Consider the following 24,419-nt stretch of genomic DNA (forward strand, 5'->3'; position numbering starts at 1 on the left):
AGAACAAAACAAACTAAAAGAGTCAGATGAGGATTGTTTGCTTCCAAAATTAAAGCAACAATAAATTTCCAGCGCACCCTCTCCCAACATATTTACACTGTGAAGAGATTGATGTGTAAAGCAAAACCGTGCAGTTGAGAAATAATTTTTCACTCACCCTTTGGCCAGTGTTGCTATGCCAACATCAGTTAGCTTCATTCCTACACCTACAAGGCACCAAGGAAACAGAGGGTTTATGTTACACCAGAATTTCTAGGAATATCTTCAGATTCAAGAGCACCATATATAGAGGCATTAAATATTATTTATTGATTCATGGGTTTAATTTTAATTATTTATAACCATTTTTTCAAAACATTTAAAAGTACGCCAATAAAAAATAGTATGTTTGTGTTCTGTACCACTAGCAATTTCTAGAAGTCGGTCTCATACCAGTAGTTTACAGATAGCAAGGTGATAAATAGAGCATAATTTGTTCCCTGTGCTTCATAGTCGGGGCCAGGGGTGGGAGAGGAGTGACTGCTTTTGGTGCACTGCGCTTTGATGACTGCATTTTAAAAAACATACAAAATCTTTGCTTATGCCCCTACCCTGAGATGTGTATATTTATTTATGGGGTTTGTGGTTTTGATGCTTTGCAAACTTGGACTACACTGTTTATCAGTAGGAATTGCATATTTGCTTTGCTAATCAAATAGCAACAGGTCAGTCAACCTTTTTACTTTTTGGGTGTAAGATCCAAAATCCCTTTCTCATTCAGTATTTCCAAAATCTTGGGGGTTTTAACCTGTCCCTTTTCTGACTAGTTTATAGGCAAAATCCAGTCTTATAGTGTGCAATTTTTCCTGCACGGGAAAATGAAGCTCTCAAGACCATTGTCCTTGGAGAATACCCTCAGAAATCTCAACTGGTGTGCCTGAAAAATGCAGCCTAGATACTCAAATGCAAACATGGTAAGAGAGGAAGGATGTTTCTCTTCAACAGCAGCAGGTATATTGCCCTTTGTTCCACTGCATTCCACTGTTGAGAGACTGTTGGTAAGTATTTAAATACAAGAAAAAGTGAAGGACTAGGATGTTATTAACAACTGAAGTCTTTAATTCACAAGACATTTCATTAGCTTCTGGCAAGTGAGACAATAGGCCAGATTTGACTTGTATTGAGTGTCCTGATTTACTAAGGGGATATGTGGAAGAACAACCCTTCCATTAAAAGTGTAAAGTTTGGTTTTTCTTTTCCAAACTGTCTTCTTACAAGAACATAAGGTAGGCAAAAATTCCCTTTCTCTGCTGATTAGATAAACGTCATAATACTGCATAGGTTAATACACATTAGCCCCTGCTACCCCAGTAGGCAATTAGTTAATGTCTTTCTCTCCCCTCGGGTAACACAGACGCAAAAATAAACACAGTGCACTTAAAAAATGCTAAAAAATAAAACATCCTAACTCTCTCTCCTATCTTTTATTCTGATCTGCATGAGATGCTGAATTGTTCCAGGGCCAGGGTACTGTCCACATCTGGAGAAGACTCTGCCCATTACAAGGTAATGGAAGAAGCACATTCAGCATTGCCAACGGGACACAGAAAGCCAAGAATAACATTGCTCAGAAATAAGTCTCTGGAAGTTCTGCAGTTACAGGGACTGACTGTGAGTGGTCACCGGCCGGTATCGGGGGAAAGACATTTTCTTGCCCCCACTTAGATGACTCACCTTGCAGGTCAGTGACAAGCAAGCTCCCATTGGTCTTCTCATACACCCAGTGCTGGAAGGTGCAACACTTCTGGCCAGCCTCTGAGTCTCTTCTCAGGAAATTCACTTCCTTGCCATCCCTGACAGAGTATTTCACAAATTCCCCAACCAGCTCTTCCTCCACTGTCGCATAGGGGATGTTATTAGCAGGGCGATGAACAAGAAAAATAGGAATGATCCTGAAATCAAGGGATAGAAACTAATAAAATCCAGAGAATTCTGTCAATGAAGGAGTAAGAAACAGACAAAGTAGCCAGTGATCTCAGAGAGTGAATGAACAGCTACCAAGTTTAAACCAAGCCAGGAGACATCCAAATAAGGTTGAGAACTTCTAGGCAGCTCTAGGACATAACTGCATTATCCTCTATGTGCTTATTTCTTTGTATTATTTACTCAGATTTAAACTTTTTCAAAGCATGGTTTCTAATGTTGTCCTACTACATCCCAAACCCTAAACTCTGCACAATAAAGGGCGCTGGCTTATTTCAGAGCTTTAGCTGCTCATGCTGACTGATACATGATTCAGTCTTTGTGAGGTGTTAAGTACCTGCAAATCTGATCCACTCCAGAAAGAGCTTTGCCCAAGACCCCTGTAAGTGGAGGATTTCTCAGACTAGGCTTGCTCTATTTACCTTATAAAATGTTGCAAGGAATATACCCTCTTTTAAGTACAAGTTTGGTCTCACAAGGGCTGGCTAGAAGAAGGGAATCTAGCCTTAAAATTTTGAAATTAAAAAGCAAACCAAAAGCATACGCATATTATCTCTTTTTGCTCTTATCTGCTGTCTTCCAGCCAATTGTTTAGAATAAAGCACCAGATCTGAACCGTCCATGTGCCTGCTATTTGTGCCAGACCTCTACAGTTTGTAGGGTCCGTGCTCTCTCTTTCATATCAAAACTAGAAGTTACATCCCATGCCTAGAGAAATCTCTCAAACACAAATTTTACCAAGAGCAGTGTATTTCCAGAAAAGAAGCTGACTTGCACAAATATTTTCTCCAAAAGATTTCACTGCCACCTCCATCACTATTTCTAATCCTGAAAAGGTGGCTTTAAGGAACCATTCCAGAAGCTGTGGTTTAAGTGATCCTTTTTTTCAGGGAATCGATGCAGCTGAGCAGATCTTGTGTCACCTAAACTGAGATGGAGATTCAGCCCGCTGTCAAGCATGTAGGTCTTATCCTTGAAGCAAGGCAGATGGAATTTCAACCATCCATTGCAAATTCAACTCTACACAGTGGCCTGACACTGGAACAGCAAATCCTTGAAAAGATCTATTACAAATCCTCAAGGTGCCACTTCCCAGCCTCAGAGGCAGAGGCGAACCTGTATTGAGCTATTGGTCTGATGTACACATATTCAGGAAATGGAAACTTCTGAAATGAAATAAACCAGTCTTTGGGGAAAGTTAGAATCAGAGTTGAGCTTTCTGGCTTAAGCCTCTCTCTACACAGAAAACTTGCCTAAGGAGTGACTTCATACCAGCTTCAGAATGAGCATGATTTCTCTCAAGATTTCATTTTTAATGGAAAGTTGGAAGGCCTGACTTATCTGCTACTGCTGTTACTAGATGATACTGGTAGTATCACCTACTGGTGTTACTTCACTAACACGAATCATTTCCTCTAAATTTATATCAAAATCATGCCTTTTGCCTGCTACTTACTGTCTTTACTCCTTATTATTCTTCTGTAATGGGAACGGAATCTCTCCCACCACCTTGATATTCAGTATTATTTAGGTCATGATTCCCGCTGTAACACTGTTCTCAGGATTACTCTTTCTTCTTCTTTAGTAATTACACCTAGCAGTCAGTGGGCAGCTGTGACACAGGACAATATGTATACACATACGTGTGTATGTGTATAAAAATATATATATACTCACTCTGGTACTTCCCCAAAGCCTTCCAAGGGCTCAGCTTCAGCTGCATATATCTTCGCATACTCTCTTGCAGTATTTTGGACGTAGCATTCCTATATTACAAACAGATGCCTATGGAATATTACTCAAAACTTTTAACAGATTGTCTGCATGAATATTTGCAAGACAACTTTTCCCCACAATTCTTGCTTACAAAGGACAGGGGAAGCTTACCTGCAGTGCTAGTTTGTAGTTCTTTTGAACTAGATCATCCTTACTCTTGGTCCCATATGTGATAGCATTGTGCACTTTGAGAACACAGGCGTGGCCAGGACTGAACACTGGCACGAGGCCTTGCATCACTTTACTCCGGAAGGCTTTCCGGTGCATGCCTTCACCAAAGTGAAGCTCTTCTGTAGCTATTATTCCATGCAGGTTCCCACCAAAATAGCTGTCACTGATGAAGTCTTCTCTGAACATGAGCTGCATGAATTCGATTTCTTCCACACCTAAAACACAATGCCACTTTGTTCTGCACAACATCCTTCTGCAGTCACAGGGAAAGGGGTGCGCATGGGAGAACAAATGCATCTTTCCATAGAGTTATTAAAGAAAACGCTCAATAGAAACAGAATACATGGCCTCACTTGTGTTAATATGGGGTTGGGACCCTGCTCCTCTAAATGTAGCTTGTTGCCTCTAACATCTAAAGCCAGCATGGAGAAAGGTGGCAGTTCAGGTTCATAAGGAGAGAATACAGAGTGTAGCACACAGAAAAGAGAGGTAAAGATCACAGAAGCTAATAGTTTTCAAAAAAACCCCACCTATTAGGGGAGTTGTAAACTGGAGCTTCAAATGAATGTGAAGAAAGTCAAGCTGACTGAGAACTAAAGAGGCATCGAGGTAACACAGATCCTGACAACTCTGGTTTTTTGGGAAGCCAGAGACAGTAAAAAGCTAATGTGCAGCAGTGTATGTAGATATGAATTTAGAAGTAGAACACAGTTATGTGCCCAAAGTGCTCAGAGCACATTCTTCTGAAGCTAGCCTGTCTTTTCAGAAAAGCCAGAAATTGCTGGTACAACCAGAGCTTGTTTTAGATTTCAGCCTGGAATCTTTTCAGGGAAAGATTCTGCCAACATGTTCATAGAGGCATTCAGCTGAAAGAGATCTCAGTCCTTATCCGATACAACCATGATGGAAACATGCCTTTCCCAGTACCAACCACATTCACTACATCAGCTCCAGAGTTGCAGACTGGCATGTTAACGTGTTTACTGCTTTTCAATCTGTCAAGCACCAGCTTAAAAACAGGCTGATTAGCAAAGGCAGAAGAAAATAACAAGATTTTTATTTCATAAGTGATTTTGAGTAAGAACCACATGTCTATAAATGACCATGTCAGTCTCAATCAAAAAGCAAATACATCAATTTTAGCAATCTTTATATTCAGGAGAAATTAGGAAAATAGTATTTCTCTTATCCCCACCTGTGGCTTTTGAAGGGACCAGTAGTATAAGAATGTGTGCCTAAGTTTGTTACAGCTGAAATCAAGCAGGATTATGGATTTCACCCTTTCAAATGATCGTTGGAATACAAATGGAAAAAAAAATGTAGGAGAGGGGAAGTGGTTAAGGTTAAGCACTGAGAGAAACTAAAAAATTCTAACTGCACTTCAAGTCTCTCTAATCATAACATTTCAAGGAACATCCATGGAAAAGATAAATAGGAGAACAACCAGTCTATACAACCCAGCAATGACATCCTTCCAGCTCCCCTCTGTAGTTATCTCTGGGTTCTATTACCTCTCTCTGAAGCACAGAGGAACCAGTGCACGTATAAAGCTAGAACTAGAAGGCTCCTTAACTCCACCTAAAATTCTCTGTTGGTCAAAGTTATACAGTGCTGTTGCATGAAAAGTCCCGTCTTTATTTTAACAAGGAACGAAATGTTTAATTTTATTCTTTTTAGAAAAAGAAAGACAAATCAATTGGCCGAATGAAGTACTTGATTAGTACAGTGTGTACGGAAATGATAAACCAATTTGCAATGCACTGTCTATCTTTAGCTGCAGCACAGCAAGACATATGCCGAGTGTGATTAAACACAAGTTAACATATGGGGAAAGCATTCCAAATCTTCAGGACCATCTTTCTCTTGGAGTAAAGTTACACAGCAGGTGACTTGCAAAGACCATGTGTTCAAGCACCACTGGCAAGCTTTTCTGCTAAAAGAGCTTTCGGTGCTCTGTGTGTGTCTGCGTCTCTGTATGATGCGATGCAATGCTCTTTCAGTGTCTACTGTGTGTGAAATGCTACTGCAGCAAGCTAACGAGAAGTTACACAGTAAAGTTCAAATCAGTAGTTTGTCACAGCAGGTACTCCATCACTCTGCACAAACTGTTCCATCCTACATGAGTTTCCCATGGGATAACTGTCAAAATGTCTCAGTCTGATATATTTTTCCACCGTTTGTTCTACTTGAAAATCAGAAGGAACAAAGATTTGAGCACACCCTCAAGAAGATGTGTGTACTTACCTTCCCAATTCTGAAAACTTGAGAGATGTTCCAATACTACAAGGAAACAGAAAAACAGATTTTGTAGTAAAAAATAATACGAATGGAAACTGCCATTGTCATTATTATTAATCAAAATTATAAACTGGGGTTTACCTTCAGAGGTCAGATTAAACTCAGCAGTCACCTTTCCATACACATTATTCAAGCAGCAATAATACATTCCCTGGTCTTTGTTACTGGCTTTAGCTATTGCCAAAGAGACGGGAGAGTCATCCTGGGCACTGTAACAGAATGTTAATTTTCCACATTAATACTTTTAAAAGATCTGTCCTGATTATTCCATGTATCTCTCCTCCTGTCCCTGTAATTTATGTCCCTCGCTGCAAAGACTGATTCAAATATGATGTAAGTAGACAAAATATTTTATTTCACCCTACTTAGGAGAATCCAGTCTATTATGTGTTTCTCAAAAGATGATCCTACTACATTCTGACAGAAAAGTGCCTCAATCAAATACAAAAATAATTAAATCACACTGAAAGGCATTCTAATATTCCTATCAATATCTTGCCAAATATATAAGGAATGGATATATGAAAGCTGAAAATGTTCTGTGCTATTCCTCAATATTGATTCCTCACTCAGCTTTCTCTGTTCCTTTGCTTTTTCAAGCCATGTATTTGCTCTGGGATGTCTGTGTATGCACCTTCACAAACAGCTCGGAGGCAGCTGTTATCGGGGCGCAGTGACACGTGAATGCAGCTACAGTACTTGCAGACCCAGGCTGGCTCTGGAAGCAATAAAACTACACTGCAACAGTGCTATGACGGAGTGAAAAGTCCTCTTAGACCATGAAGGTTTTCATATCTACCACAGTGGATGCCTATGGAAGTATTTATCAGCAAACCAGATAATCTATGCAAGGATTACAGAGACCTGGCTATTGTGTTTCAAAGCTTTTGTGCAGTTAATTAGCGAAGCCCCCTTTAAATACCAAAAGGCCGCAAGAAGGTCTCCCTAGAGCCATCTCTTGTTCAGGCTGAACTCAGAGAGTTCAACCTGAACTCTCCACGCCTTTCTTCACAGGAGAGGTGATCCAGTCCTTGGATCATTTCTGTGGCCCTCCTCTGGACCTGCTTTAACAGGTCCAGGTCTTTGTTGGGCTAGGGACCCCAGAACACAGTACCCCAGAACTGGACGCGGTACTCCAGCTGGGGTCTCACGAGAGCAGAGTAGAGGAGGAGAATCACTTGGCCACGCTTCTTCAGATGCAGCCCAGGATATGATTGGCTTCCTGGGCTGCAAGTGCACATTGCCAGCTCATGTCCAATTTTTTGTCCACCAGTATCCCAAGTCCTTCTCTGCAGGGCTAATCTCAATCTGTTCATCCCCCAGTCTGTATTGATAGTGTGGAATAATCACGGCAAGCTCTACATTGCATGTTAGTTGTTTCAGCAATTTGCTTCCACCACACAAGGTCAGAGCGCCTCCCACATATTAACCAAGGGTGTTTATGTTGTTTGGCTGGGTGCTGAGGTTCAAACTTCATCTGATCTTTTACAGTACTCGAAAGCTGGATGAGACTGCTTATAAACAGGCTGAGAGGAATTACTGGTGATGGAATGCAAACTATGACAATAGTAATGCACTGTGTGAAGATATGCTTCTTAATTACCCTGTTTAAACTTATTTTTTGCACCTATCATACTAACCCTCCTAACAGGTACAAGAGTGAATCACTGTCATATTTCCCCAAAAGCTATTTAGAAACTACCAGTCCTTCAGAAACATTCACTCACCTTCTCTGCAGTCGAGCTAGTAACTTGGAATCTTTAGTCCATGTAATGGTGGAGTCACCATGAATGTCACCAAATTGACAGCATAGCTTAATATTTCCAGAGCAGTCAGGGAACAACTCTGCTTGGATTTTCTTCAGCAGCTTGGGAGCTTGAAACAGAAGAGCCACAGTTTAGGATTAGAAGATAATGACATTGTTTTGGCATTTTAAAGGAATCCCAGAATGATTTGCAGATGTTAAGAACACGAATCTGACAACACTGGTAAACAATGATGATTTCTTCTGATGCAGAAATCAAGGCTTTAAAATACAGAGGTTTTAAAATACCGATTCAGTGCCCCACACAGTCAATGGAAATGTTTTCAATGCAAAGACATTCTGAATTTATGGAAAAGGACCCGAGGGAAGTTCTAGACTGAAAAGCCATCAACATAAAATAACTTGTTAATCAAAATACATTCTCTGACTAAAGGAGCAGCCGGTTTTATCAGTAAAAAAAGACACCGCAAAGGTACAGCATACCATACGGCTACATAATGAGAATTCCTATTAACTGAATACTTGTAACTAGTAGATTTTTTTAACTGATCACAGCCTTTGAGAGAAAAGACTTTAAGTCCCAGCACATGCTCCAAGGTGTTCCTGGAACATAGCTAAAACACACTGCCAGGATGAGACTCTTTGCAAGATGCAGTGGTGGCACCACTTCCTTTAAAACACTGCTGGAGGGAGGACCCCACACTCAGTGGTTAGATATTTGCATTTGGTAATGTCAGTGGCCTTTGCTTCCCTCTGCAGTTTCAAAAGATTAATTTCCCACCTCTAAAGAAAATCCCTACCTTTCCAGCCACAGGGCACGTCCCTTTGCTAAACCTTGGGCATTACGCAGAACAAATCCAAGAGTCATTCAGGTTACAGAAAGAGAGCGCTCGCTCACTTTGGGGAAAGTCCTGACAACCTGGTTCTCTGCTAAGACTTGTTTACTGTCTCACAGAATGCTCCAGCATCTTTCTGCAGGCAGGCATGGCCTGAGCAGGAGGATGGAGGGTACTTGGAAAGAAAGGGAATCAACATATACTTAGGGGAAGGTTTTGGGATCATGACACATCCCTGTGCTCAAGCGAGATGTCCCTGCTGGATGTAAGGGATGTAAAATGCAAGATGTTATGTTTCCTACTGTGTTAATTCTGTGCTGCTGCACTCTAAATGAACTGGCATGACACTTCTCCCTCAGGGATCCCATTCCAGCAGTTTAACTTTCCCCGTCTAATGCTGGATCCAACTTGAAGGGTGAGGCACCTGGAATTCACTGCTATGTTTAACTTGTAGTCACTTAAGTCCTTAGGCCTAAGAATCTTGCTGAATCAGGGCTAAAATGACGCAGACAGTATGTGACAAAACTGTAAATAGAACTAATGGCTCCAGATTCCCTGCCCTAACCACAAAGTCGTCCCTCCTGCAGCTGAAAATAATACAAAAGAGAACACTGAGTATATACCAGACTAACCATACCAACCTTCCCGTAATACTGGGCAAAGGTCCACACAACAAAGTACAAACATACATCCACTTCAGTCTAGACTGAAGCAGATTACAAGCAGGTTAAGAAAATTCAGTCTTATCTGATTCAAGCCTGAATGTTTAAAACATTTTCAAGCATAGCCTCAGGTACATGGAAAAAGACCAGGAATTTCTCAACAATCGCAGTTTGTTTGCTCTGCTTTGAAGGAATGTGTCTCTCCTCCCACACATTTGGTTCTCTGGCAAGGGACACATGTTCAAACAGAGAAAAGTCTTGGGGTTTTTTAAATGTGACTGGAAAAGTGGAACTCTCACCAGACCGCACTGTAATTAGAATCTCTGAAGTGCTTCATAGTTGTGTAGCTTACCTTTAGTCACTGTTCAGTCTTGCTCTGATCTATTAAATTATTTTATGCTGTGAACATGAAATATAATATCAAAAGGTAAAAATAAGACCTTGGTCCTTGCAAAGTATCCAGAGAAACCACAAGTACCTTATCTGTCTAGCTGTTACACTCTTGCTAGCCCTGTTTGCATTTTGTTGTACCTGTTAGCAACCCCCTAGAGGCTCTGACAAGCAACCTGAATCCCATTTCAGTTATATCTTCTCTATGTCAACTTAATATTGCTAATTTCATCAGTGTCATTTGTGACCAACAGCTGTGAAAAGGAATGCAGAACCAGCCATTGGTCATCAGATAGAACTGCAAAACATTATGTTTATCAGTGGCACCCTACTAATAACAATAATACTTTACTAGTAATAAAGCCGTTTGGTAGCCAAGAGAGGGTAATTGCATTCAGGAGCCACAGTGTAGAAGTATAACTGGGAACACAGCCCTGCAGGAACACAACAACATGCAAGTACTGGGCTTGCAGTTGCTATATTTTGTGTAACTATGTGCTACCACTATGCTACAAATCCCTGAAAAGTTACTTCAAGAGACAAATGGAGAAGTAACTATTTCAAACGGGTTAAAAACTTCATAAATTAAATATATTTGCCAGCTTGGAAAACGATGTTAGGGAGTGTTCAGCTCTGTGCCAAGGGCACAGCACTAGTCACTAAGTTCATAGAACTGGAAATTGAAATCGGTGAGGGCAGGACCCCTTTAGCTGATGTGATTCAGACTAAAGGAGGTTTGCAGTGTGTTTAACGAATTTAAATTTCATACTGTAGCCAGAACCACGGGAAAGGACAGAAACGAAAATCAGTTTTCTCTTACCTTTGCTATCCTTTTTCAAAATGAGTTTCCTTTGCTCTTTTCTATCTTCTTTATGAATCATGCCTGCCTCACTCTTCACAGACTTTTTCACACAGCTAGGATCCTTGCTGACATTTCCGCTCTCCTCCAGGCGGGGCTTTTTTGACAGCATTGCTGGTGGCAATTTCTTCTTAGCTCCAGTAGCAAAAAGCCCACTTTTTGCTGTGTCTTGTTTGCATTTGATGGGCTCAGGCTCAGCAGCGGTTGGTGGTGTCTGGTAGGATTTTGACCCTTCTTGATTTCTCAGCCTTTCCGCGTTGACTGGGAATGGATCATACGTGGTCAGCGCTAAGGAGAATGGCTGACTTCTGCTATAGGGTGGCTGCTCTTGAAAATACTGGCTGTTCCCTGAATCAACTAGGGACGAATTAACTAAACCACTTACTACGCTCTCTGATGTAGTGACTTCTTCATCTTTATCATAGTCCGTAGACTTAATTGAATTACCAACCTCAGTAACCTTACTGGAAGAGATAAAGTCAGGACAGGACTGCTTAGTGCTAATATTCATAATCTGCCTCTGAGCCTTGGAGCTAATTAAAGTGTGCAAAGGAGGCTTTGTTTCAGCTTCATCTGGGTTACATTCAATAGCTCTTTGAATCTCTTGTTTATTTTCACACAAGACTGCTTCCTCCTTGTTTTCTTCAGGTACCTGATGGAATTGATCCTGCAATGCTTTGCAGAAAGTTTCCAGCGTACTCAAATTTTCATCTACTTCGACTGCAATTTGTGTGGATTCAGTTTTTCCCTGACTTCCTCTGCCAGGACAGCCCATTGCTGACACACTGGTAAGAAGGCCCTCTGACTGGCGTTCAGGTGTGAAGAATGGTAATGTTTCTTTTACAGCCAGTTGTTGGACATCTAACTGATGACTGATACCTCTGTAATCCTCACTTGCTATCCTGTGGTTCTCATTTTGAGCCTTTCTAGGCAGTGGAGTACTAACTGATGTTACACTTCCAGATGCGTATGCGTGATGTTCTGAAGAATCTGTTTTTAACTCTTCATCAGAATTAAAGGCGCTGTCAACAAAAAATACATGCTGTTCTGATGTATTATGAGAGGAAACTGCAGTCTGACTCTCTGAAACATGACTAACTCCTGACTCACAGGAAGTTTCAGACCTTTGTTCATCACCTGTGCATATCTCTCTCTGTTCTTCTCCTGTTTTACGTGGTTCATATCTGGGCATCTCTACATAAAAATCTCTTAAAAATGGATCCTCAGAAGAGGGAGTGAATGTCACTTCCTGTTTTTCTATTTCTGTCGGTCGGTCCATATTTTGGAGTAGATTCTTACGTGTTATGGTTTCGGGAGCCTTACTTAAATTAGGCAATTGCATTAGGTAACCGTATTTCTGTGCATTAGAAACAACTCGAGAATCTTGACAGCCGTTATTTTCTGAAAGATGATAACTGTCAGAATTAATGTCATTTTGTGCATTCAAGTCTGAGTGATTTCCATTTTCTTGTAAATTCTCTTCATAACTTTTATGTATGGTGTTTACAGAAGAGTGTTCTTCATGTGTAAATTGATTGGTATTTTCACTGGGGAAAATGTCTTTCTCTTCAGGGAAATAAGCCAGTTCTTTTCTTGCTGGATAACAGTTTCTAAAATTACACCCTTTACCAGGTACAGACTCATTTATCAAGGATATGTTGTGCTCAGTATGAAGTAATTGTCCAATTATCCCATGCGACTTATGTGACATAAGCTGGTTTTCTTTCTCACATGCTAAACTACTATTCTGACCATTTCTTAATCTTTGAGGAGAATCTGCATCACACGTTTGTGAAGCGTTATTAATGGCAAGCTTTCCTTCCCAAGCAACAGTCATTTGAATGGATCCATTAGTGTCAGTTAACGTGTGATTTGGCTTCTGCTCCAAGCACTCCCCTGTATTTAAGATGATGCTATTTGCTGAAAGACAAATGGATGGTGCTTCCGTTTTATTTCCAGTGCTAGAATCTAGACATATACCATCTGTTTCTACCACTTGTGCAAGACAAATGTTTCCCATGGATGCACTGTTATATGCTTCATCTGCTTTAAGTAGGATATCAGAAACATTGCAGTCTTCTTTCTCTGTTCCTTGGCTACCAGCTGGCTGCGTAATAGGTTCCTGCTCCTCTATCACATTTATTGGCAAAGGCTGAGCAGAACAGGTCTCCTGTACAAAGTTCAGTTCTGTGACTTCAGTATTTGTCAGCCTAATTTCTAAACTTGTGATTCCCCGGTTTTCAAATGGGATTTGATAGTCTGAGTCATCTTCATGAAGAAGTTTCCACAGCTTGTCATGCACTGCAGATGTATCAGCATCTCCCTTGCACCCAGGTTCTCCAGACTCCAGGACTGACTTGGGATTAGCTTGAAGCAGAGATTCATCACATGACCGAGTAGAGAGAATATCTGTGTCGTTGCTATCATGTGAGTCAAAACTATACCTTTGCTCTGCCTCCCTTGGCTCATCACACAGCTTTGCAGAAGAGAGAACAGCACATAAACATTCTTGTTTATCAGGAACAGAGTTCGTGTCCCATAAAGGAAAAGGTGAAATGTCACTCTTTGATTCATTGCCATCACTAATAATCCTAATTCCTTGTTCACAGAAGACTTGTTGGTGACGACTTTCTCTCTTATCACAAGGAGCACGGTGTTGAGAATAAGTCTGTAAATTTGCATTTTTTGCTTGTAATGTCTTTTCAGTACAGAGCATTTCTGAAGCTGGAGGGATGGTTCCTGCACTCTCACAAGTCATGAGTATGCCATCCTTTTCTATTTCAGGCTCCATACGTAGTCTCTCACAATTCTGGGTAAAGATTTTAAGATTAGCACCTTGATTCTACAAAGAAGAAAAAAAGACAAATGTAATTAAAAAATAGAATTGTTGCTCGATACAGGCCTGAACTAGAGTCCTGCCTTGAAATGTACCTAATTTTTTATTTTCTATTTTTTAAAATATTTGTCAGCAATCAAGTTTCTGATTTGTAGCTATCGACCTAATGGATTGAAATCAAACACCTGGGTCTTAACAGCCTTGAACCCTGGTAAGTTTCAGATCTGGATCCAAATGCTGAGAAATATAAAATTTAATCAAGACGAAGATCAATGACTGATATAGTCCAGCTAGTTAAAACCAGATAAAATAAAATAAAATAATAATAAAAATTAAATAAAATAACCAAAACAATATAAAACAGTCATGTCTATGCCTTTTGCTAACAGTCAGAATGTCGCACCATACTTATGCAATTACCACATAATCCAAACTGTGAGTTTCTGGAACTGCCCAGACTAGTTTTTTGGGAACTTGCCTTCCCCTTTGCTTCCATCATGGGCATTGTTATCTTAAGTTTCCCAAAGATGCTTTCTTAGTATGTATCGGTCTTGAAAAGTTTCAGAGAATGTCCCCCCCATCTGCCCTGCTATGTACTTCAGAACAAGACTGCTACCAAGAAATGAACATCTCTGGGTAAGTTTTAAGCCATCTTCAAAATTTGTCTTTGGTCACCTCTGAGCCCTTGAGGTGACAAGTCCCGCTTCAAAAGGGAGTGCCAGAGATCAGTCCAGATCTTGCCTCTGCCCAAGCACTAATGAATTGCTCAGTATAAAGCATATTCAGCCCTCCTCTAGCAGAGACATGCATTGCAACCTTAGGGGTACTGCTGGGAAAATTGGGGCGGGAAATAAAAATCCATATCCCTCCTGCATCTCTTTTAGTCTTCTATATCAAAATATGCGAAACTGTCACTTTAGGTAGAAACAATCCATTCCTCAATTAAACTAAGCCAAACTGAAATTAATTTATGCAAGGAGAGCAGACCTTATTAAAGACACCAACTGGCTGATGTTTGGGCTTGCATGGGATGAAGAAAGTGCTGCCATCTGCCTGGCATACAAAATCCGTTAAACTGTTCACCATTCCCCTCAGAACTGAGCTTTCACTCTTAAAATCTTGTCCTGGTGTCCATGCAAAGCTTTTGTTCTCCAGGATTTTCTCCGGTCCTCTTCAGCACTAAATCAATTCCATGGAGGTGGTAAGCATGTTTCACTCATAGCAAATCACAGAGGGAGAAGCCTGCAATTTTTTACTAGACAAAAATACATTGTTTCCTAAACGAATTATGCTTTAAGCATTTGGTTGTCAGAACAATCTGTAAAAGTATAGAGCAATTTAGCAGTCAACATTTGAAAAAAAAAGATTTACTTTCAAGTAGCCATTAATGGGTTATAACAACATGGACCTCATGAATTAGTTTGTACATTTGACCCTGTATCTTTCCAGTGGTTGTCTGAAGCTTTGCACCTACGCCCAGTAAAAATGAAGAAATGCTAAAAGACATCAGACTGAGTTTAAAAAACAGCAATATTTCTAGACATTTTTAATTTTTTAGCTTTTATCCAGCCACAAACTCAACTTCATAACTGTTTGGGTTGGTTTTTTTCCACCATGTGAGTCCCAGTTCCATAGTTATTTGTTAACTTGTAATGATGTGCTGGATGGCTGAAATTAACAACTGTGATCCATAATGGGTGAGTTCCTCTGGGTTACAGCAGAGCTGTAAATGTGTAATGAGTGCTGGTAGACGCATAATTCAGAGAAGCGATTCTGAAAAGATGCAAGTGCCGTTACTTAGTGCAGGATATGTAATGAAGGATTTCCCATGAGTTGCTGTGTGCTCGGGTAGAGGCAGGAGCTGCTCAGACACTGGGTTCTTAGTTTCCATAAGTGCATGGTAAAAGGATTACCGGCTGTAGTAAAAATTGCTTCCCTTTGCTGCAAAAGCCACCCACTTCAGCTGCAATTCCTTTCATCCTTTCTGTTTCTCCATTCAGCTTGAGTAGGATGTGGAGCTGACTACATGCTGTGGACAATGGGGAAGGAAGAGATATAGAAAATTTTTGTCAATGACTTTAACTGCTGTTCCCACCCCAAGCACCACGCAGTTGCCACCACACTGTCTTCAAAACTCCTTGGCCAGTGCATACTTACCTAGAAACCCCGAGCCCAGGAACCTCAGCTCCACAGCTGCAGTCCCCTCTGATTCCCAATGCCTTGGTCTCCTGCTCAAGCCTGCTCTGCAGGAGAAGATGCCGGTCTCTAGGCCTTTTGAGTTTAAAGGCACACCTTCTCTCAAGTCAAGGGGGATGTGAGCCTGGACATGTCTGTACAGTCAGTTCCAGTTTTCTTCTCAGTCAGTTCTGAGCATTTGGTCTCAGCCTAGCGTTCCTTCTGCCACTTCCACTTCCCCCTCAAACCTCTGGAAAGCAGAGTTTATTTTTCTATTCCTTATAGCCACAGCAGCCTCAATCACAGCTTTCACTACAACCTGTGGAATTCTTGCTAAGTATGTTAGACAAATGATCAGCCAGTCCCTACCTGCTGTTGGTATGAAACTGAAAATAGCCAGCTCTCTCATGCCCACTTGAAAGTGGGTTTATTATCTCAAGAACCCTTTTATCTATCTAATCTATGTGTCTGTCATGTTGGCATCTGTCTGTCTCGAGCATTTATGGACAGGCAGCACTGTAGAGTCTAGACACACATTTTGATGTCCGGAAAATAAATACAATGATGAAAGAGGGCTTGCAATGGAATACCTTGCCTTGCATTTGACAAAAGTAGGTCTGAAAGCAGAATGCAATTTGAAGCCTCATAATGGCACATTTATTAATTTTTTAATTGATATTTAACAGGGATATGTGCTCCTAGAGTATGTGGTAATCAGCTCCATGTTATTTTTGTTTGAAAGTACTTATACCCAAATCCTTTAAACGTATTTTAGGAAACCTTACTGGCTTTAACTTTGGTATTTTCTTAGATTAGATTTATTTCAGCTAACACAGTCCTAGAACTATTCATCTTGATTTGTTTTTTTTCATTCCGTGTTCTCCCAGGGAATTCTGGGGTTTAATGCCATACATTTTAACAATTGCTTCAATTATTGGACAGTCTGCTTGACTCCAGGGATGACCAAAAGAACTAGAGAACAAACTGGAGAATTTAATTCTGTGAATACAGTAGAACAAGCAATTTTAATTTGTGTGCGTAACAAACTGCCTGCTATGAGACAACAGAAAAATGAAACCACAGTTCTATATTTAAACTCATAACCGAAATAGACAGTCCATGTACCTTTGTTATAAAGCCACAGTCACTGTGAATAAAGGAGGGATAAACAGGTAAGTCAGTCACATAATAGCTATGTAAAAGGAAAATGGGAACAGCCACTTCAAAACCAGAGCTTTCTTTTTAACCTATTGTAAAATCATGATGTAAGGAGGACCCTTCCTTAGTTTTTTGCTCTGCTAACAAGACCCATTGTGTGTGAAAAGCAAAGAAGGACCACAGGGAGTAAGTGAGCACTTTTGTTACCTCTGAGTTGTGTAAGGAAATAGGGGACAACATGGAGAAAAGATGAAGAAATTTGAAAGGATTCTACTTCTTCCTTGCAATATGATAGCAGGAACATTTTTGCCTGACAGTCTCTGTGGAGATCTAGATGACAAGGATGACCAAACTGATGACCTACAAACCTGCAAAACGTTTTACAGGTGAAGTGAGCTTCTGCCAGAATGTTTCAAGTCACCTCTTCAAGTCACCAGGAACCAAGAAACAGCACCTGAACCGTGGCCTTAAATGATACGGCAAAACTGCCCTGTCCCTTCAGCCCAAGCTGGGCTGGTTCATTTTCAGATCTGGAGATCTTCTATTCAATTCACTATACCATGCAACTTAGTGGCCAACATGTTACATTTTTCACTGTTTCTTTTAATGGTTTTACTGCCATACTACGCTCATAGAAAGCTGAGTATGCAAACTACACATAAGTTTAAATAAGGCCTAGATCAAAAATATAATTTTCTGAAAACAACGCTCTGGCTCTGAAAGCCATTGACTCTCTTGTGGCAATACAGAGGGATCCATTTATGTTGTCTACCTCCTGGTTTAGTATTTGCACTTAGTATCCCATAGCCACTCTTGGCTTTATCAGTTGTAGTGGATCACATTTTGGTGGGAATGACAGCTTCTCTGAAGTTAAAAGAGATTGCTTCCGGATCTGACAGGCTCTTAAGCTTGGCAGGCTGTGTGGTTTTCAGTGATTGGCTTTAAATAACACTGAATTAACAAGCAATAGCAAATACCTGGGGGGCATTCTAAGAAATGTGGTATAGATTGGCTGTGCTTCAACACACATAACTGCATCAACAGGATGCAATCCTACAGGTACTCTGGGTCCAGACTTGTGCCGGGGTTGAAACTGACCCCAAGTCAAAGGCAGCAGTCACTTGTTACACAGAAGTAAACTTCAATCTGGTGCAGCCAGGAGCATGGCTGGTTTTCATTTTTAGCTTGTTTTATGATTTTTAAGATAAGATAATTCAGCCCGTAGAAGGTGATGAATTAATACTCTGAAATCCACATTTACAAAACTGGAAAAACAGTGCAGGAAGCCTGACTGGGAAGGACTACTGTTGGTGTTCAGAGGGAAGTTCAGGTAATTACCCCCATCAGTCATTGTTTGGGCCATCTAATAAAAGCATCTACAGAGAGGCCGAACAATATCGGATACTAAGGAGACTGGGGCAGTTCAAGAACCTGAACAAGATACAATTAGTACCATATCTGGGAGGGTTTCATTAAAGAAATACTTGATTCTTAAGGGGAGTTTTCAACGTACGAGGCATGGGAATACAGCACCTGAGCAAACTGTGTTATTTAATTTTGTTACTGATCTCAAAATAAAAAAGAGTGAGCACACTTGTGAGAACAGCAAGCTTCTTCAACTTCAACTTCTGCAACAGTGTAGAGGAACTCAAAGACTACACTGAGCCAGGTGGCCTGGGAGTGCTCCCAGTTTCTGGGACGCAGTGCGCCTCAGCCACATTCCAGGCCCATTTCAAGACAAGGTCTGGGCTCTTGCTGGTCCCTTTTTCACCCAGGTTTCCATTCAAAGGAGGAAGCCAGAAGAGCCATCGCATCTCAACAGGTAATCCGCACAAACCTATACAGAAAACCCCCAGAATTATGAATCTGAGCAGGAAATTAAATAAAATTTGATTTGGAGAAAGGAAAGTAAGGCACATGGGAATACAATACATACATGCCAAGAGGAAAGATATCAGGGGTAAACTACACTGCTGACCAAGACATAAAGATAACAGAGGGAAAAACTAAATATGGCAGGTAATAATAAGGTCAATGGAGGTTGTGGCATGATACAGGAGCAGAGCTACAATTTCCTTTCTTGATGTCTCACAACAAATAATGTCCAGAGACTTATTAAAAGATAGAGTGAAGGTAAAACAGAAACACCAGTACAAGTGCTTTGATTTGTAATTAAGGCAGAAACTCTATGTAGTTAGCTAGAGCCAATAGTGATACTGGCACTACCTTTACTTATCAGTATTTCTTGATATCAAAATGCACAAGCACATCATAATTATCTCCTAAATAAATATATAAAGCTAGGACCTCAGAATGACAGAATATGAGAAAGCATTAAAGAAAGCCAAATACATTAGGTTGTGATAAAGCAAAGAACAGAAAAGCAGCTAAATCCCCTAACTGCTGTTAGGGATAAAAAGGTATGAGGAAAGTTGGAGTTAAAATGACCCTTTTCCATGTGAGTTTTGTACAAAGAGAGGTTTCCATATAAATGGAGACTTTACTTACAGTGGAGAATTACCTTGCTAAACTATTTCCTCTTAAAAACCAGTGAGAAACCGTGAGGTAAAATTAATCATCTCATTTCAGAGATGAACTACTTGCTTTCATTAACAGAAATGGTTCAGCTACCCTGGAATCTAATGAAGCAGAGGTATGACGTACTAGACAAAATACTTCTTGTGCACAACCAGATTACCCGATTACTTGGAACACCTGTGTCACTTCTGCTTCTCTCCTTTTTGTACAATAAAATTTACAATCATCTAGAAGTGACATAAATTTATGTCAAGAAGGTCAAACCAAGTATCTCAAATTTTATGAGAACAGGCTATCTGAGCAAAAACAAAATAATGTCAGGATGACTAATAGATCTAATCAGCAGGAAAAAAAACCCTATAGAAATACAGAAACATCACACACCATTCTTCCTGGAGTATCAGTGCAAACATTAAGTATTTTGTGTATGCCCTGGAATCCCTCTGAACCTGCCAGTTCCAGCAGGACTTCACCAACATCACTGGCACTCGGCAGGCCACATGGGCTCTGTAATTCAGGAGTGACACCAGTACTTTGTGCTGAGGGTGCCGGCTGACCAGTAAACAGAGACCAGCTCTTGAATGACACACTGCCAACTTGGAGCCTCCTGGCTCTCTGTGCAGTATGTAATATCATACAGCTGGCACAGTTGGCTTTTAGGACCTATTACTAATTAAGCTTTTTTGAAGCATTATATAAATAAAGAATTTCACCTGGGTCTAGACCATGAGGTCATGAGAGAAGTCAGGAGCCTCCCACATTGACCATCTGATGGAAGGAGAAGTCACCCAGAACAGCAGTTGCTGCACAAGACAGACTGCAAAGGTTGTTCCAGTCAGAGGCAACTTGGCACTACAGGGAAGTGTAAATCCTTGGGTAATTAGTGCTGTGGTTCTGTGGCTGCTATGTACCTCTCAGCAGACCTGATTCACGACATGGACAGGGAAAATACAACGCCCTTCAAAAGCGGTCAGCTGCAGCTTTTGCTATGAGGCCCTCACCTTGCTCCTGGCAGAGCTGTCTCAAATGCCGAGCTCCAGCTAATACCACGTGCTCTTTTACATAAACCTGTGTGCAGCGATAGGTGGTTGATTCTGTCTTGCCTTTCTTAGGTTACACAAGCAGATTGCTGAGCAGTTTCTGGTGTACTATTTAGGAGCTGTGAGAAGCTGTCCACATTTTCTTTGTGCTATAGAGTAGTTTCCAGATGGGATGCTTTGGTTTGGCTCATTTTCAAGACCACATGATTTTGAACCTGCACCTAAATTTCATCTTCGTTCATGCGTGTATAAAATCAGGCGTTCAGTCTGTGCGCATCTCTAGCCCTTTTGCGCACACCAATACTTCATTCCTACTTCATTTCTATCTCGTGTAAAGTTTTGGTCACGGACACAAAAACAGAAGAAATACATGCTGACTGCAGGTATCAAGAGTCTAACTAGACAACCCAAAATTTGGCCACAGCACTCACAGAAATGTAACAGCTGCTCTTTGAGAAGAGGGTTCCGGGATTAAAATTATTGTACCACACTTGAAAAAAAATGAAACAATGCCTCTTGCAAACCATGGTAATACATACTGGCAAGAAATCCTCAGTACGTTAATTTCAACCAGGTGGGTATTCCCCATCATAAGAACGTTATGTGCTGCTAAAATGTGATTGGAATTTTATGTACTATAAAAACAGAGAAACTTGTGGATGTTTTTCAGGCAGAAGAATTCAGTGATTTTTGACTGCATTAAGACACCCCAGTGGTGAGATTATAGTCAGTCTACTACACAGAACTGGGAGACATTTTTACTTAAATAATATTGATGAAGAAAAGCATGTGGAACTGGAAAAAGCTTGTGTTTATTTGCCATAAATATTTTTTTCTGTGCCATTAGCTATGCACCTTCAAATCAGTAAAGTCAGTGATAATAAGATTATTCATTATTTAATACTTATATATTTATATATCTTCAGTCTTTACTACATGAAATAAAAAGTATGATCCAATTCTCCCCCTTAATGAAGGCTGGTGGAGCATCATATCAGTCTGTACAACTATACTACATCCCTAGTTGATTTCCTACCAATAGAATAAAATATGCAAGTACATGGAGAGTACCACTTTGGGTTTTTTATTTTTTACTGTTTTTTACATTCCAACTGGAATATCTGACTCTTTCATTGTTTTATTTTTAAAAGCAAAGCTCCATTCACCTCTGTAACATGAACTCTCCGGATTAAACTCCCCTCCTTGTTATAAATTCAGAGAAAACCTCTGTTGATCTGTTTTAAATTTCTAGCACCATCAGTGGATGACAATTTTGTTCTTTGAATATAAACTGAAAAGAAAGTAGATCAAAACATTCTCCGCTCACAATAGGTATTTGAGAAACTTTCTAGGTTGAAAGAAGCATTACTTTGTAAGACCTGTGCAACAGCCCACGTATCAGATTTCCCTATCCAGCTGTCCAGAGTCCCATTAGTGACTCTTACTATTGCCAGCCTCACTCTATAATTAGAACAGCTTATGGTTTATTTGGGCCTTTTTCAAAACCAGATTTCCTTCCCAGCCGTAGCTGTCATTCAGAAATACATGAATAGTACCTTTCAAAGTAATTTAAATTTTACATTATTTTGTGACAAATAGGAACAAAATGCTTTCAAATCAGTAGAGCAGCTCTTTCAATTAAATGATAAACGCTTTACTTACCCTGAGCGAGACGTGTTCATTTGGCACCTGATTTTGCTCAGACAGGCCCCAAGTCCTTTGCCTCTCCCAATGACAGTCTTTATCTGCCTCTTCTGTGTGACACAAGCCAGCCTGCATTTGCAAGCTTTCTGTCTCCTCGGGGATCTGAGTTGAAACAACACCTTCCTGACTGGGAAACGAAGCACTGGATTCCCTAGCCTGTGCAGCAGTCTGGAAAGATTGTCCTATATTACTTACATATCTGCAAAGCTCTTTAGGGTTTAACAATTTTAAAAGGTTTCTTCTTAGACTTTCTGTTAAGGTACAGACAGCATGCCTTGCATTTTCCTCCGGCAAATTTCTTCCCCCCTCCTCTAGCAGCAAAGAGCTTTCACCCAGCAAGTCCTTGTCCGTACTGTTTTCTGTCACCGTCTCTGAAGCCTGATTTGTCAAAGAAGCACCTATGCCACTAGTAGCGGAGTCCACCTCGGCACGTACATTATCCTTGTTCTTTGATTTGTCAGTTGGGAAATCTGCAGCTGAGTGGCCACTTCCGTGATTTTCTTCTTCAGTTCTGTGATGGTCATTTTCAATGGCTGCAGAGGCAACAGGCACTTTGTTTTCTTTGTCTTTCAAACTGGAACTTTTATCTCGGTGCTGTCCAACAGTGAGAGTCATCTCTGTCTGCAAAGTTGACTGGCTGTACATAGAGGGGTCTCTCCTTACATTTACTCCTTCGAATTTTGAGTGATGACCACAGAAGCCAATGGTGGTATCCATAGGCGTAGTGTTATCTGACACTTGGAACAGACAAGGCATTTCACTGAGGAAGTACGCACACCCATCACAATCCTTACTCAGTTTTAAATCATCTTCATCATCACTTTCTAATAAAAATTGTAATTTCTTTTTCCAGATTTCATTTTCATGCACTGTCAGCACATCTGAACATTCAAAATACTCTAGGTCATCATCAGAAAAGTCATCACTTACACTTGAAATTTTCTCTGCATAAATCTCCAGAATGGTGGCAGAATTTTCAGAATCATCCTTTATAAAATGATTGTGATTTATTATGGGAGTATCTGCCTGATCACTGAACATGGTATTCATATTTAGAGGTCTACTGAGCCCACTCTTTTTACATGCCTGGACATCTGCCAGATACTGGCCACATACAGGGTCTTCCGTGTTAAGGCAACAGTTGTCTGTGTGATAAGTGATTACATTTGAAGGGTGGGAATGCACCTGTCCGCTGCAGTATTGCTCTGCTTTTCCAGCAGTGACACTGACCATACTGTTAAAATGAATTAGGTCATCACCATTCTCTGAAAAATCCCTTAGGCAGGAAATATTTTCCTGAGTTTTTACATCCATGTTCTCTTCCCTGTTAGGCAAGTGTTTGTTGAATTTCTCAGACGGGGACAATACTGATGCTTTTCTGATCTTCTCAATCAGTAAACCACTGATTTTTGAAGAGTTAGAATCTGGTGAAATTAAGGTGGGGTCACCCTCACAGGGGTAACTCTTGTGCTGTGCAAAATTTTTCTCGTTCTTCTCATTTCACCCTGAATTTTCGCACACTGTCATTTAGGTCAGTGACAAATTCTGGGGAAGTTTTGTTTTTTATATCTGATTTCAGTTCAACAAAGGTTGAATGCCAGGTCATTCTAGCTGTCAAACTGTTTCCAAGTACTGCCCAATAAAGCGCAGATCTCGCTCTGTGCACCTGCAAATAAAAGAAACACAAAGTTTAAAATTACTTCAAAATAGGTATACATATTTTCTAAAAGGTGGTCAATTGACACATAGTTGGAGGATTTAAAAAAAAGATAAATCATTATTTAAAAGTCAAGACCAAACATTCAGCAGTAACTATAACCCAGCTATCTATGCAATGGCACTTAAAGGCAACACATTGTAACTGTCTGGAGGGATTTGTGCTAGGAAAACAAATTCTAAAGCATGTCTGCACATACAAGGAGCAGCACAAAACAGGCTTTAGCACATGTCGTTTAGACATTTCTAAACACAAACAGTAATCTGCAAACAATGTAAGTTTTCACATGTGCATGGTACCAAGTACCTGCTATTTTGGTAGTCACATTGGCACAACAGTAGGCCATTCCTTGAATTGGCATCATAGGGACATAAATTCTAAAATCTGTTTGTAGAAATACCTGGAACAATGAATCTGGTTAGATTTTACAGGGCTATTTCTGTTTAAAGCAATTCTGTGTACGTTGGCTTGATGTCTGTAATTTCTGTGGTGAGAGAACAATGAAACGAGGCTGGTTAGCTTCAATTTCCTG

The 24,419-nt window shown here is 40.4% G+C and overlaps 1 protein-coding gene across 11 annotated transcripts in view; it reads right to left on the bottom strand.

The window, feature by feature from the left end:
• Positions 1-24,419, bottom strand: part of LOC128903014 (alpha-protein kinase 2-like) — an 89,680-nt gene that overhangs the window by 54,743 nt on the left and 10,518 nt on the right. For all 11 annotated transcript variants that reach the window (XR_008463944.1, XR_008463942.1, XR_008463941.1 and 8 more), the window contains 9 exons: positions 22,129-23,836; positions 10,681-13,561; positions 7,935-8,082; positions 6,289-6,416; positions 6,154-6,189; positions 3,850-4,124; positions 3,640-3,728; positions 1,714-1,931; positions 158-206 (listed from right to left, as the gene is read on the bottom strand). Coding sequence is in view for 4 of the 11 variants with exons in the window: in XM_054186866.1 (XP_054042841.1) it covers positions 158-206; positions 1,714-1,931; positions 3,640-3,728; positions 3,850-4,124; positions 6,154-6,189; positions 6,289-6,416; positions 7,935-8,082; positions 10,681-13,561; positions 22,129-23,484 (5,180 nt within the window). In the remaining 7 variants the exon portion in view is untranslated. The remainder of the gene's footprint in view (positions 1-157; positions 207-1,713; positions 1,932-3,639; positions 3,729-3,849; positions 4,125-6,153; positions 6,190-6,288; positions 6,417-7,934; positions 8,083-10,680; positions 13,562-22,128; positions 23,837-24,419) is intronic.

The sequence above is a fragment of the Rissa tridactyla genome, chromosome Z, assembly GCF_028500815.1.
Source record: "Rissa tridactyla isolate bRisTri1 chromosome Z, bRisTri1.patW.cur.20221130, whole genome shotgun sequence".
NCBI classification, from domain to species: domain Eukaryota; kingdom Metazoa; phylum Chordata; class Aves; order Charadriiformes; family Laridae; genus Rissa; species Rissa tridactyla.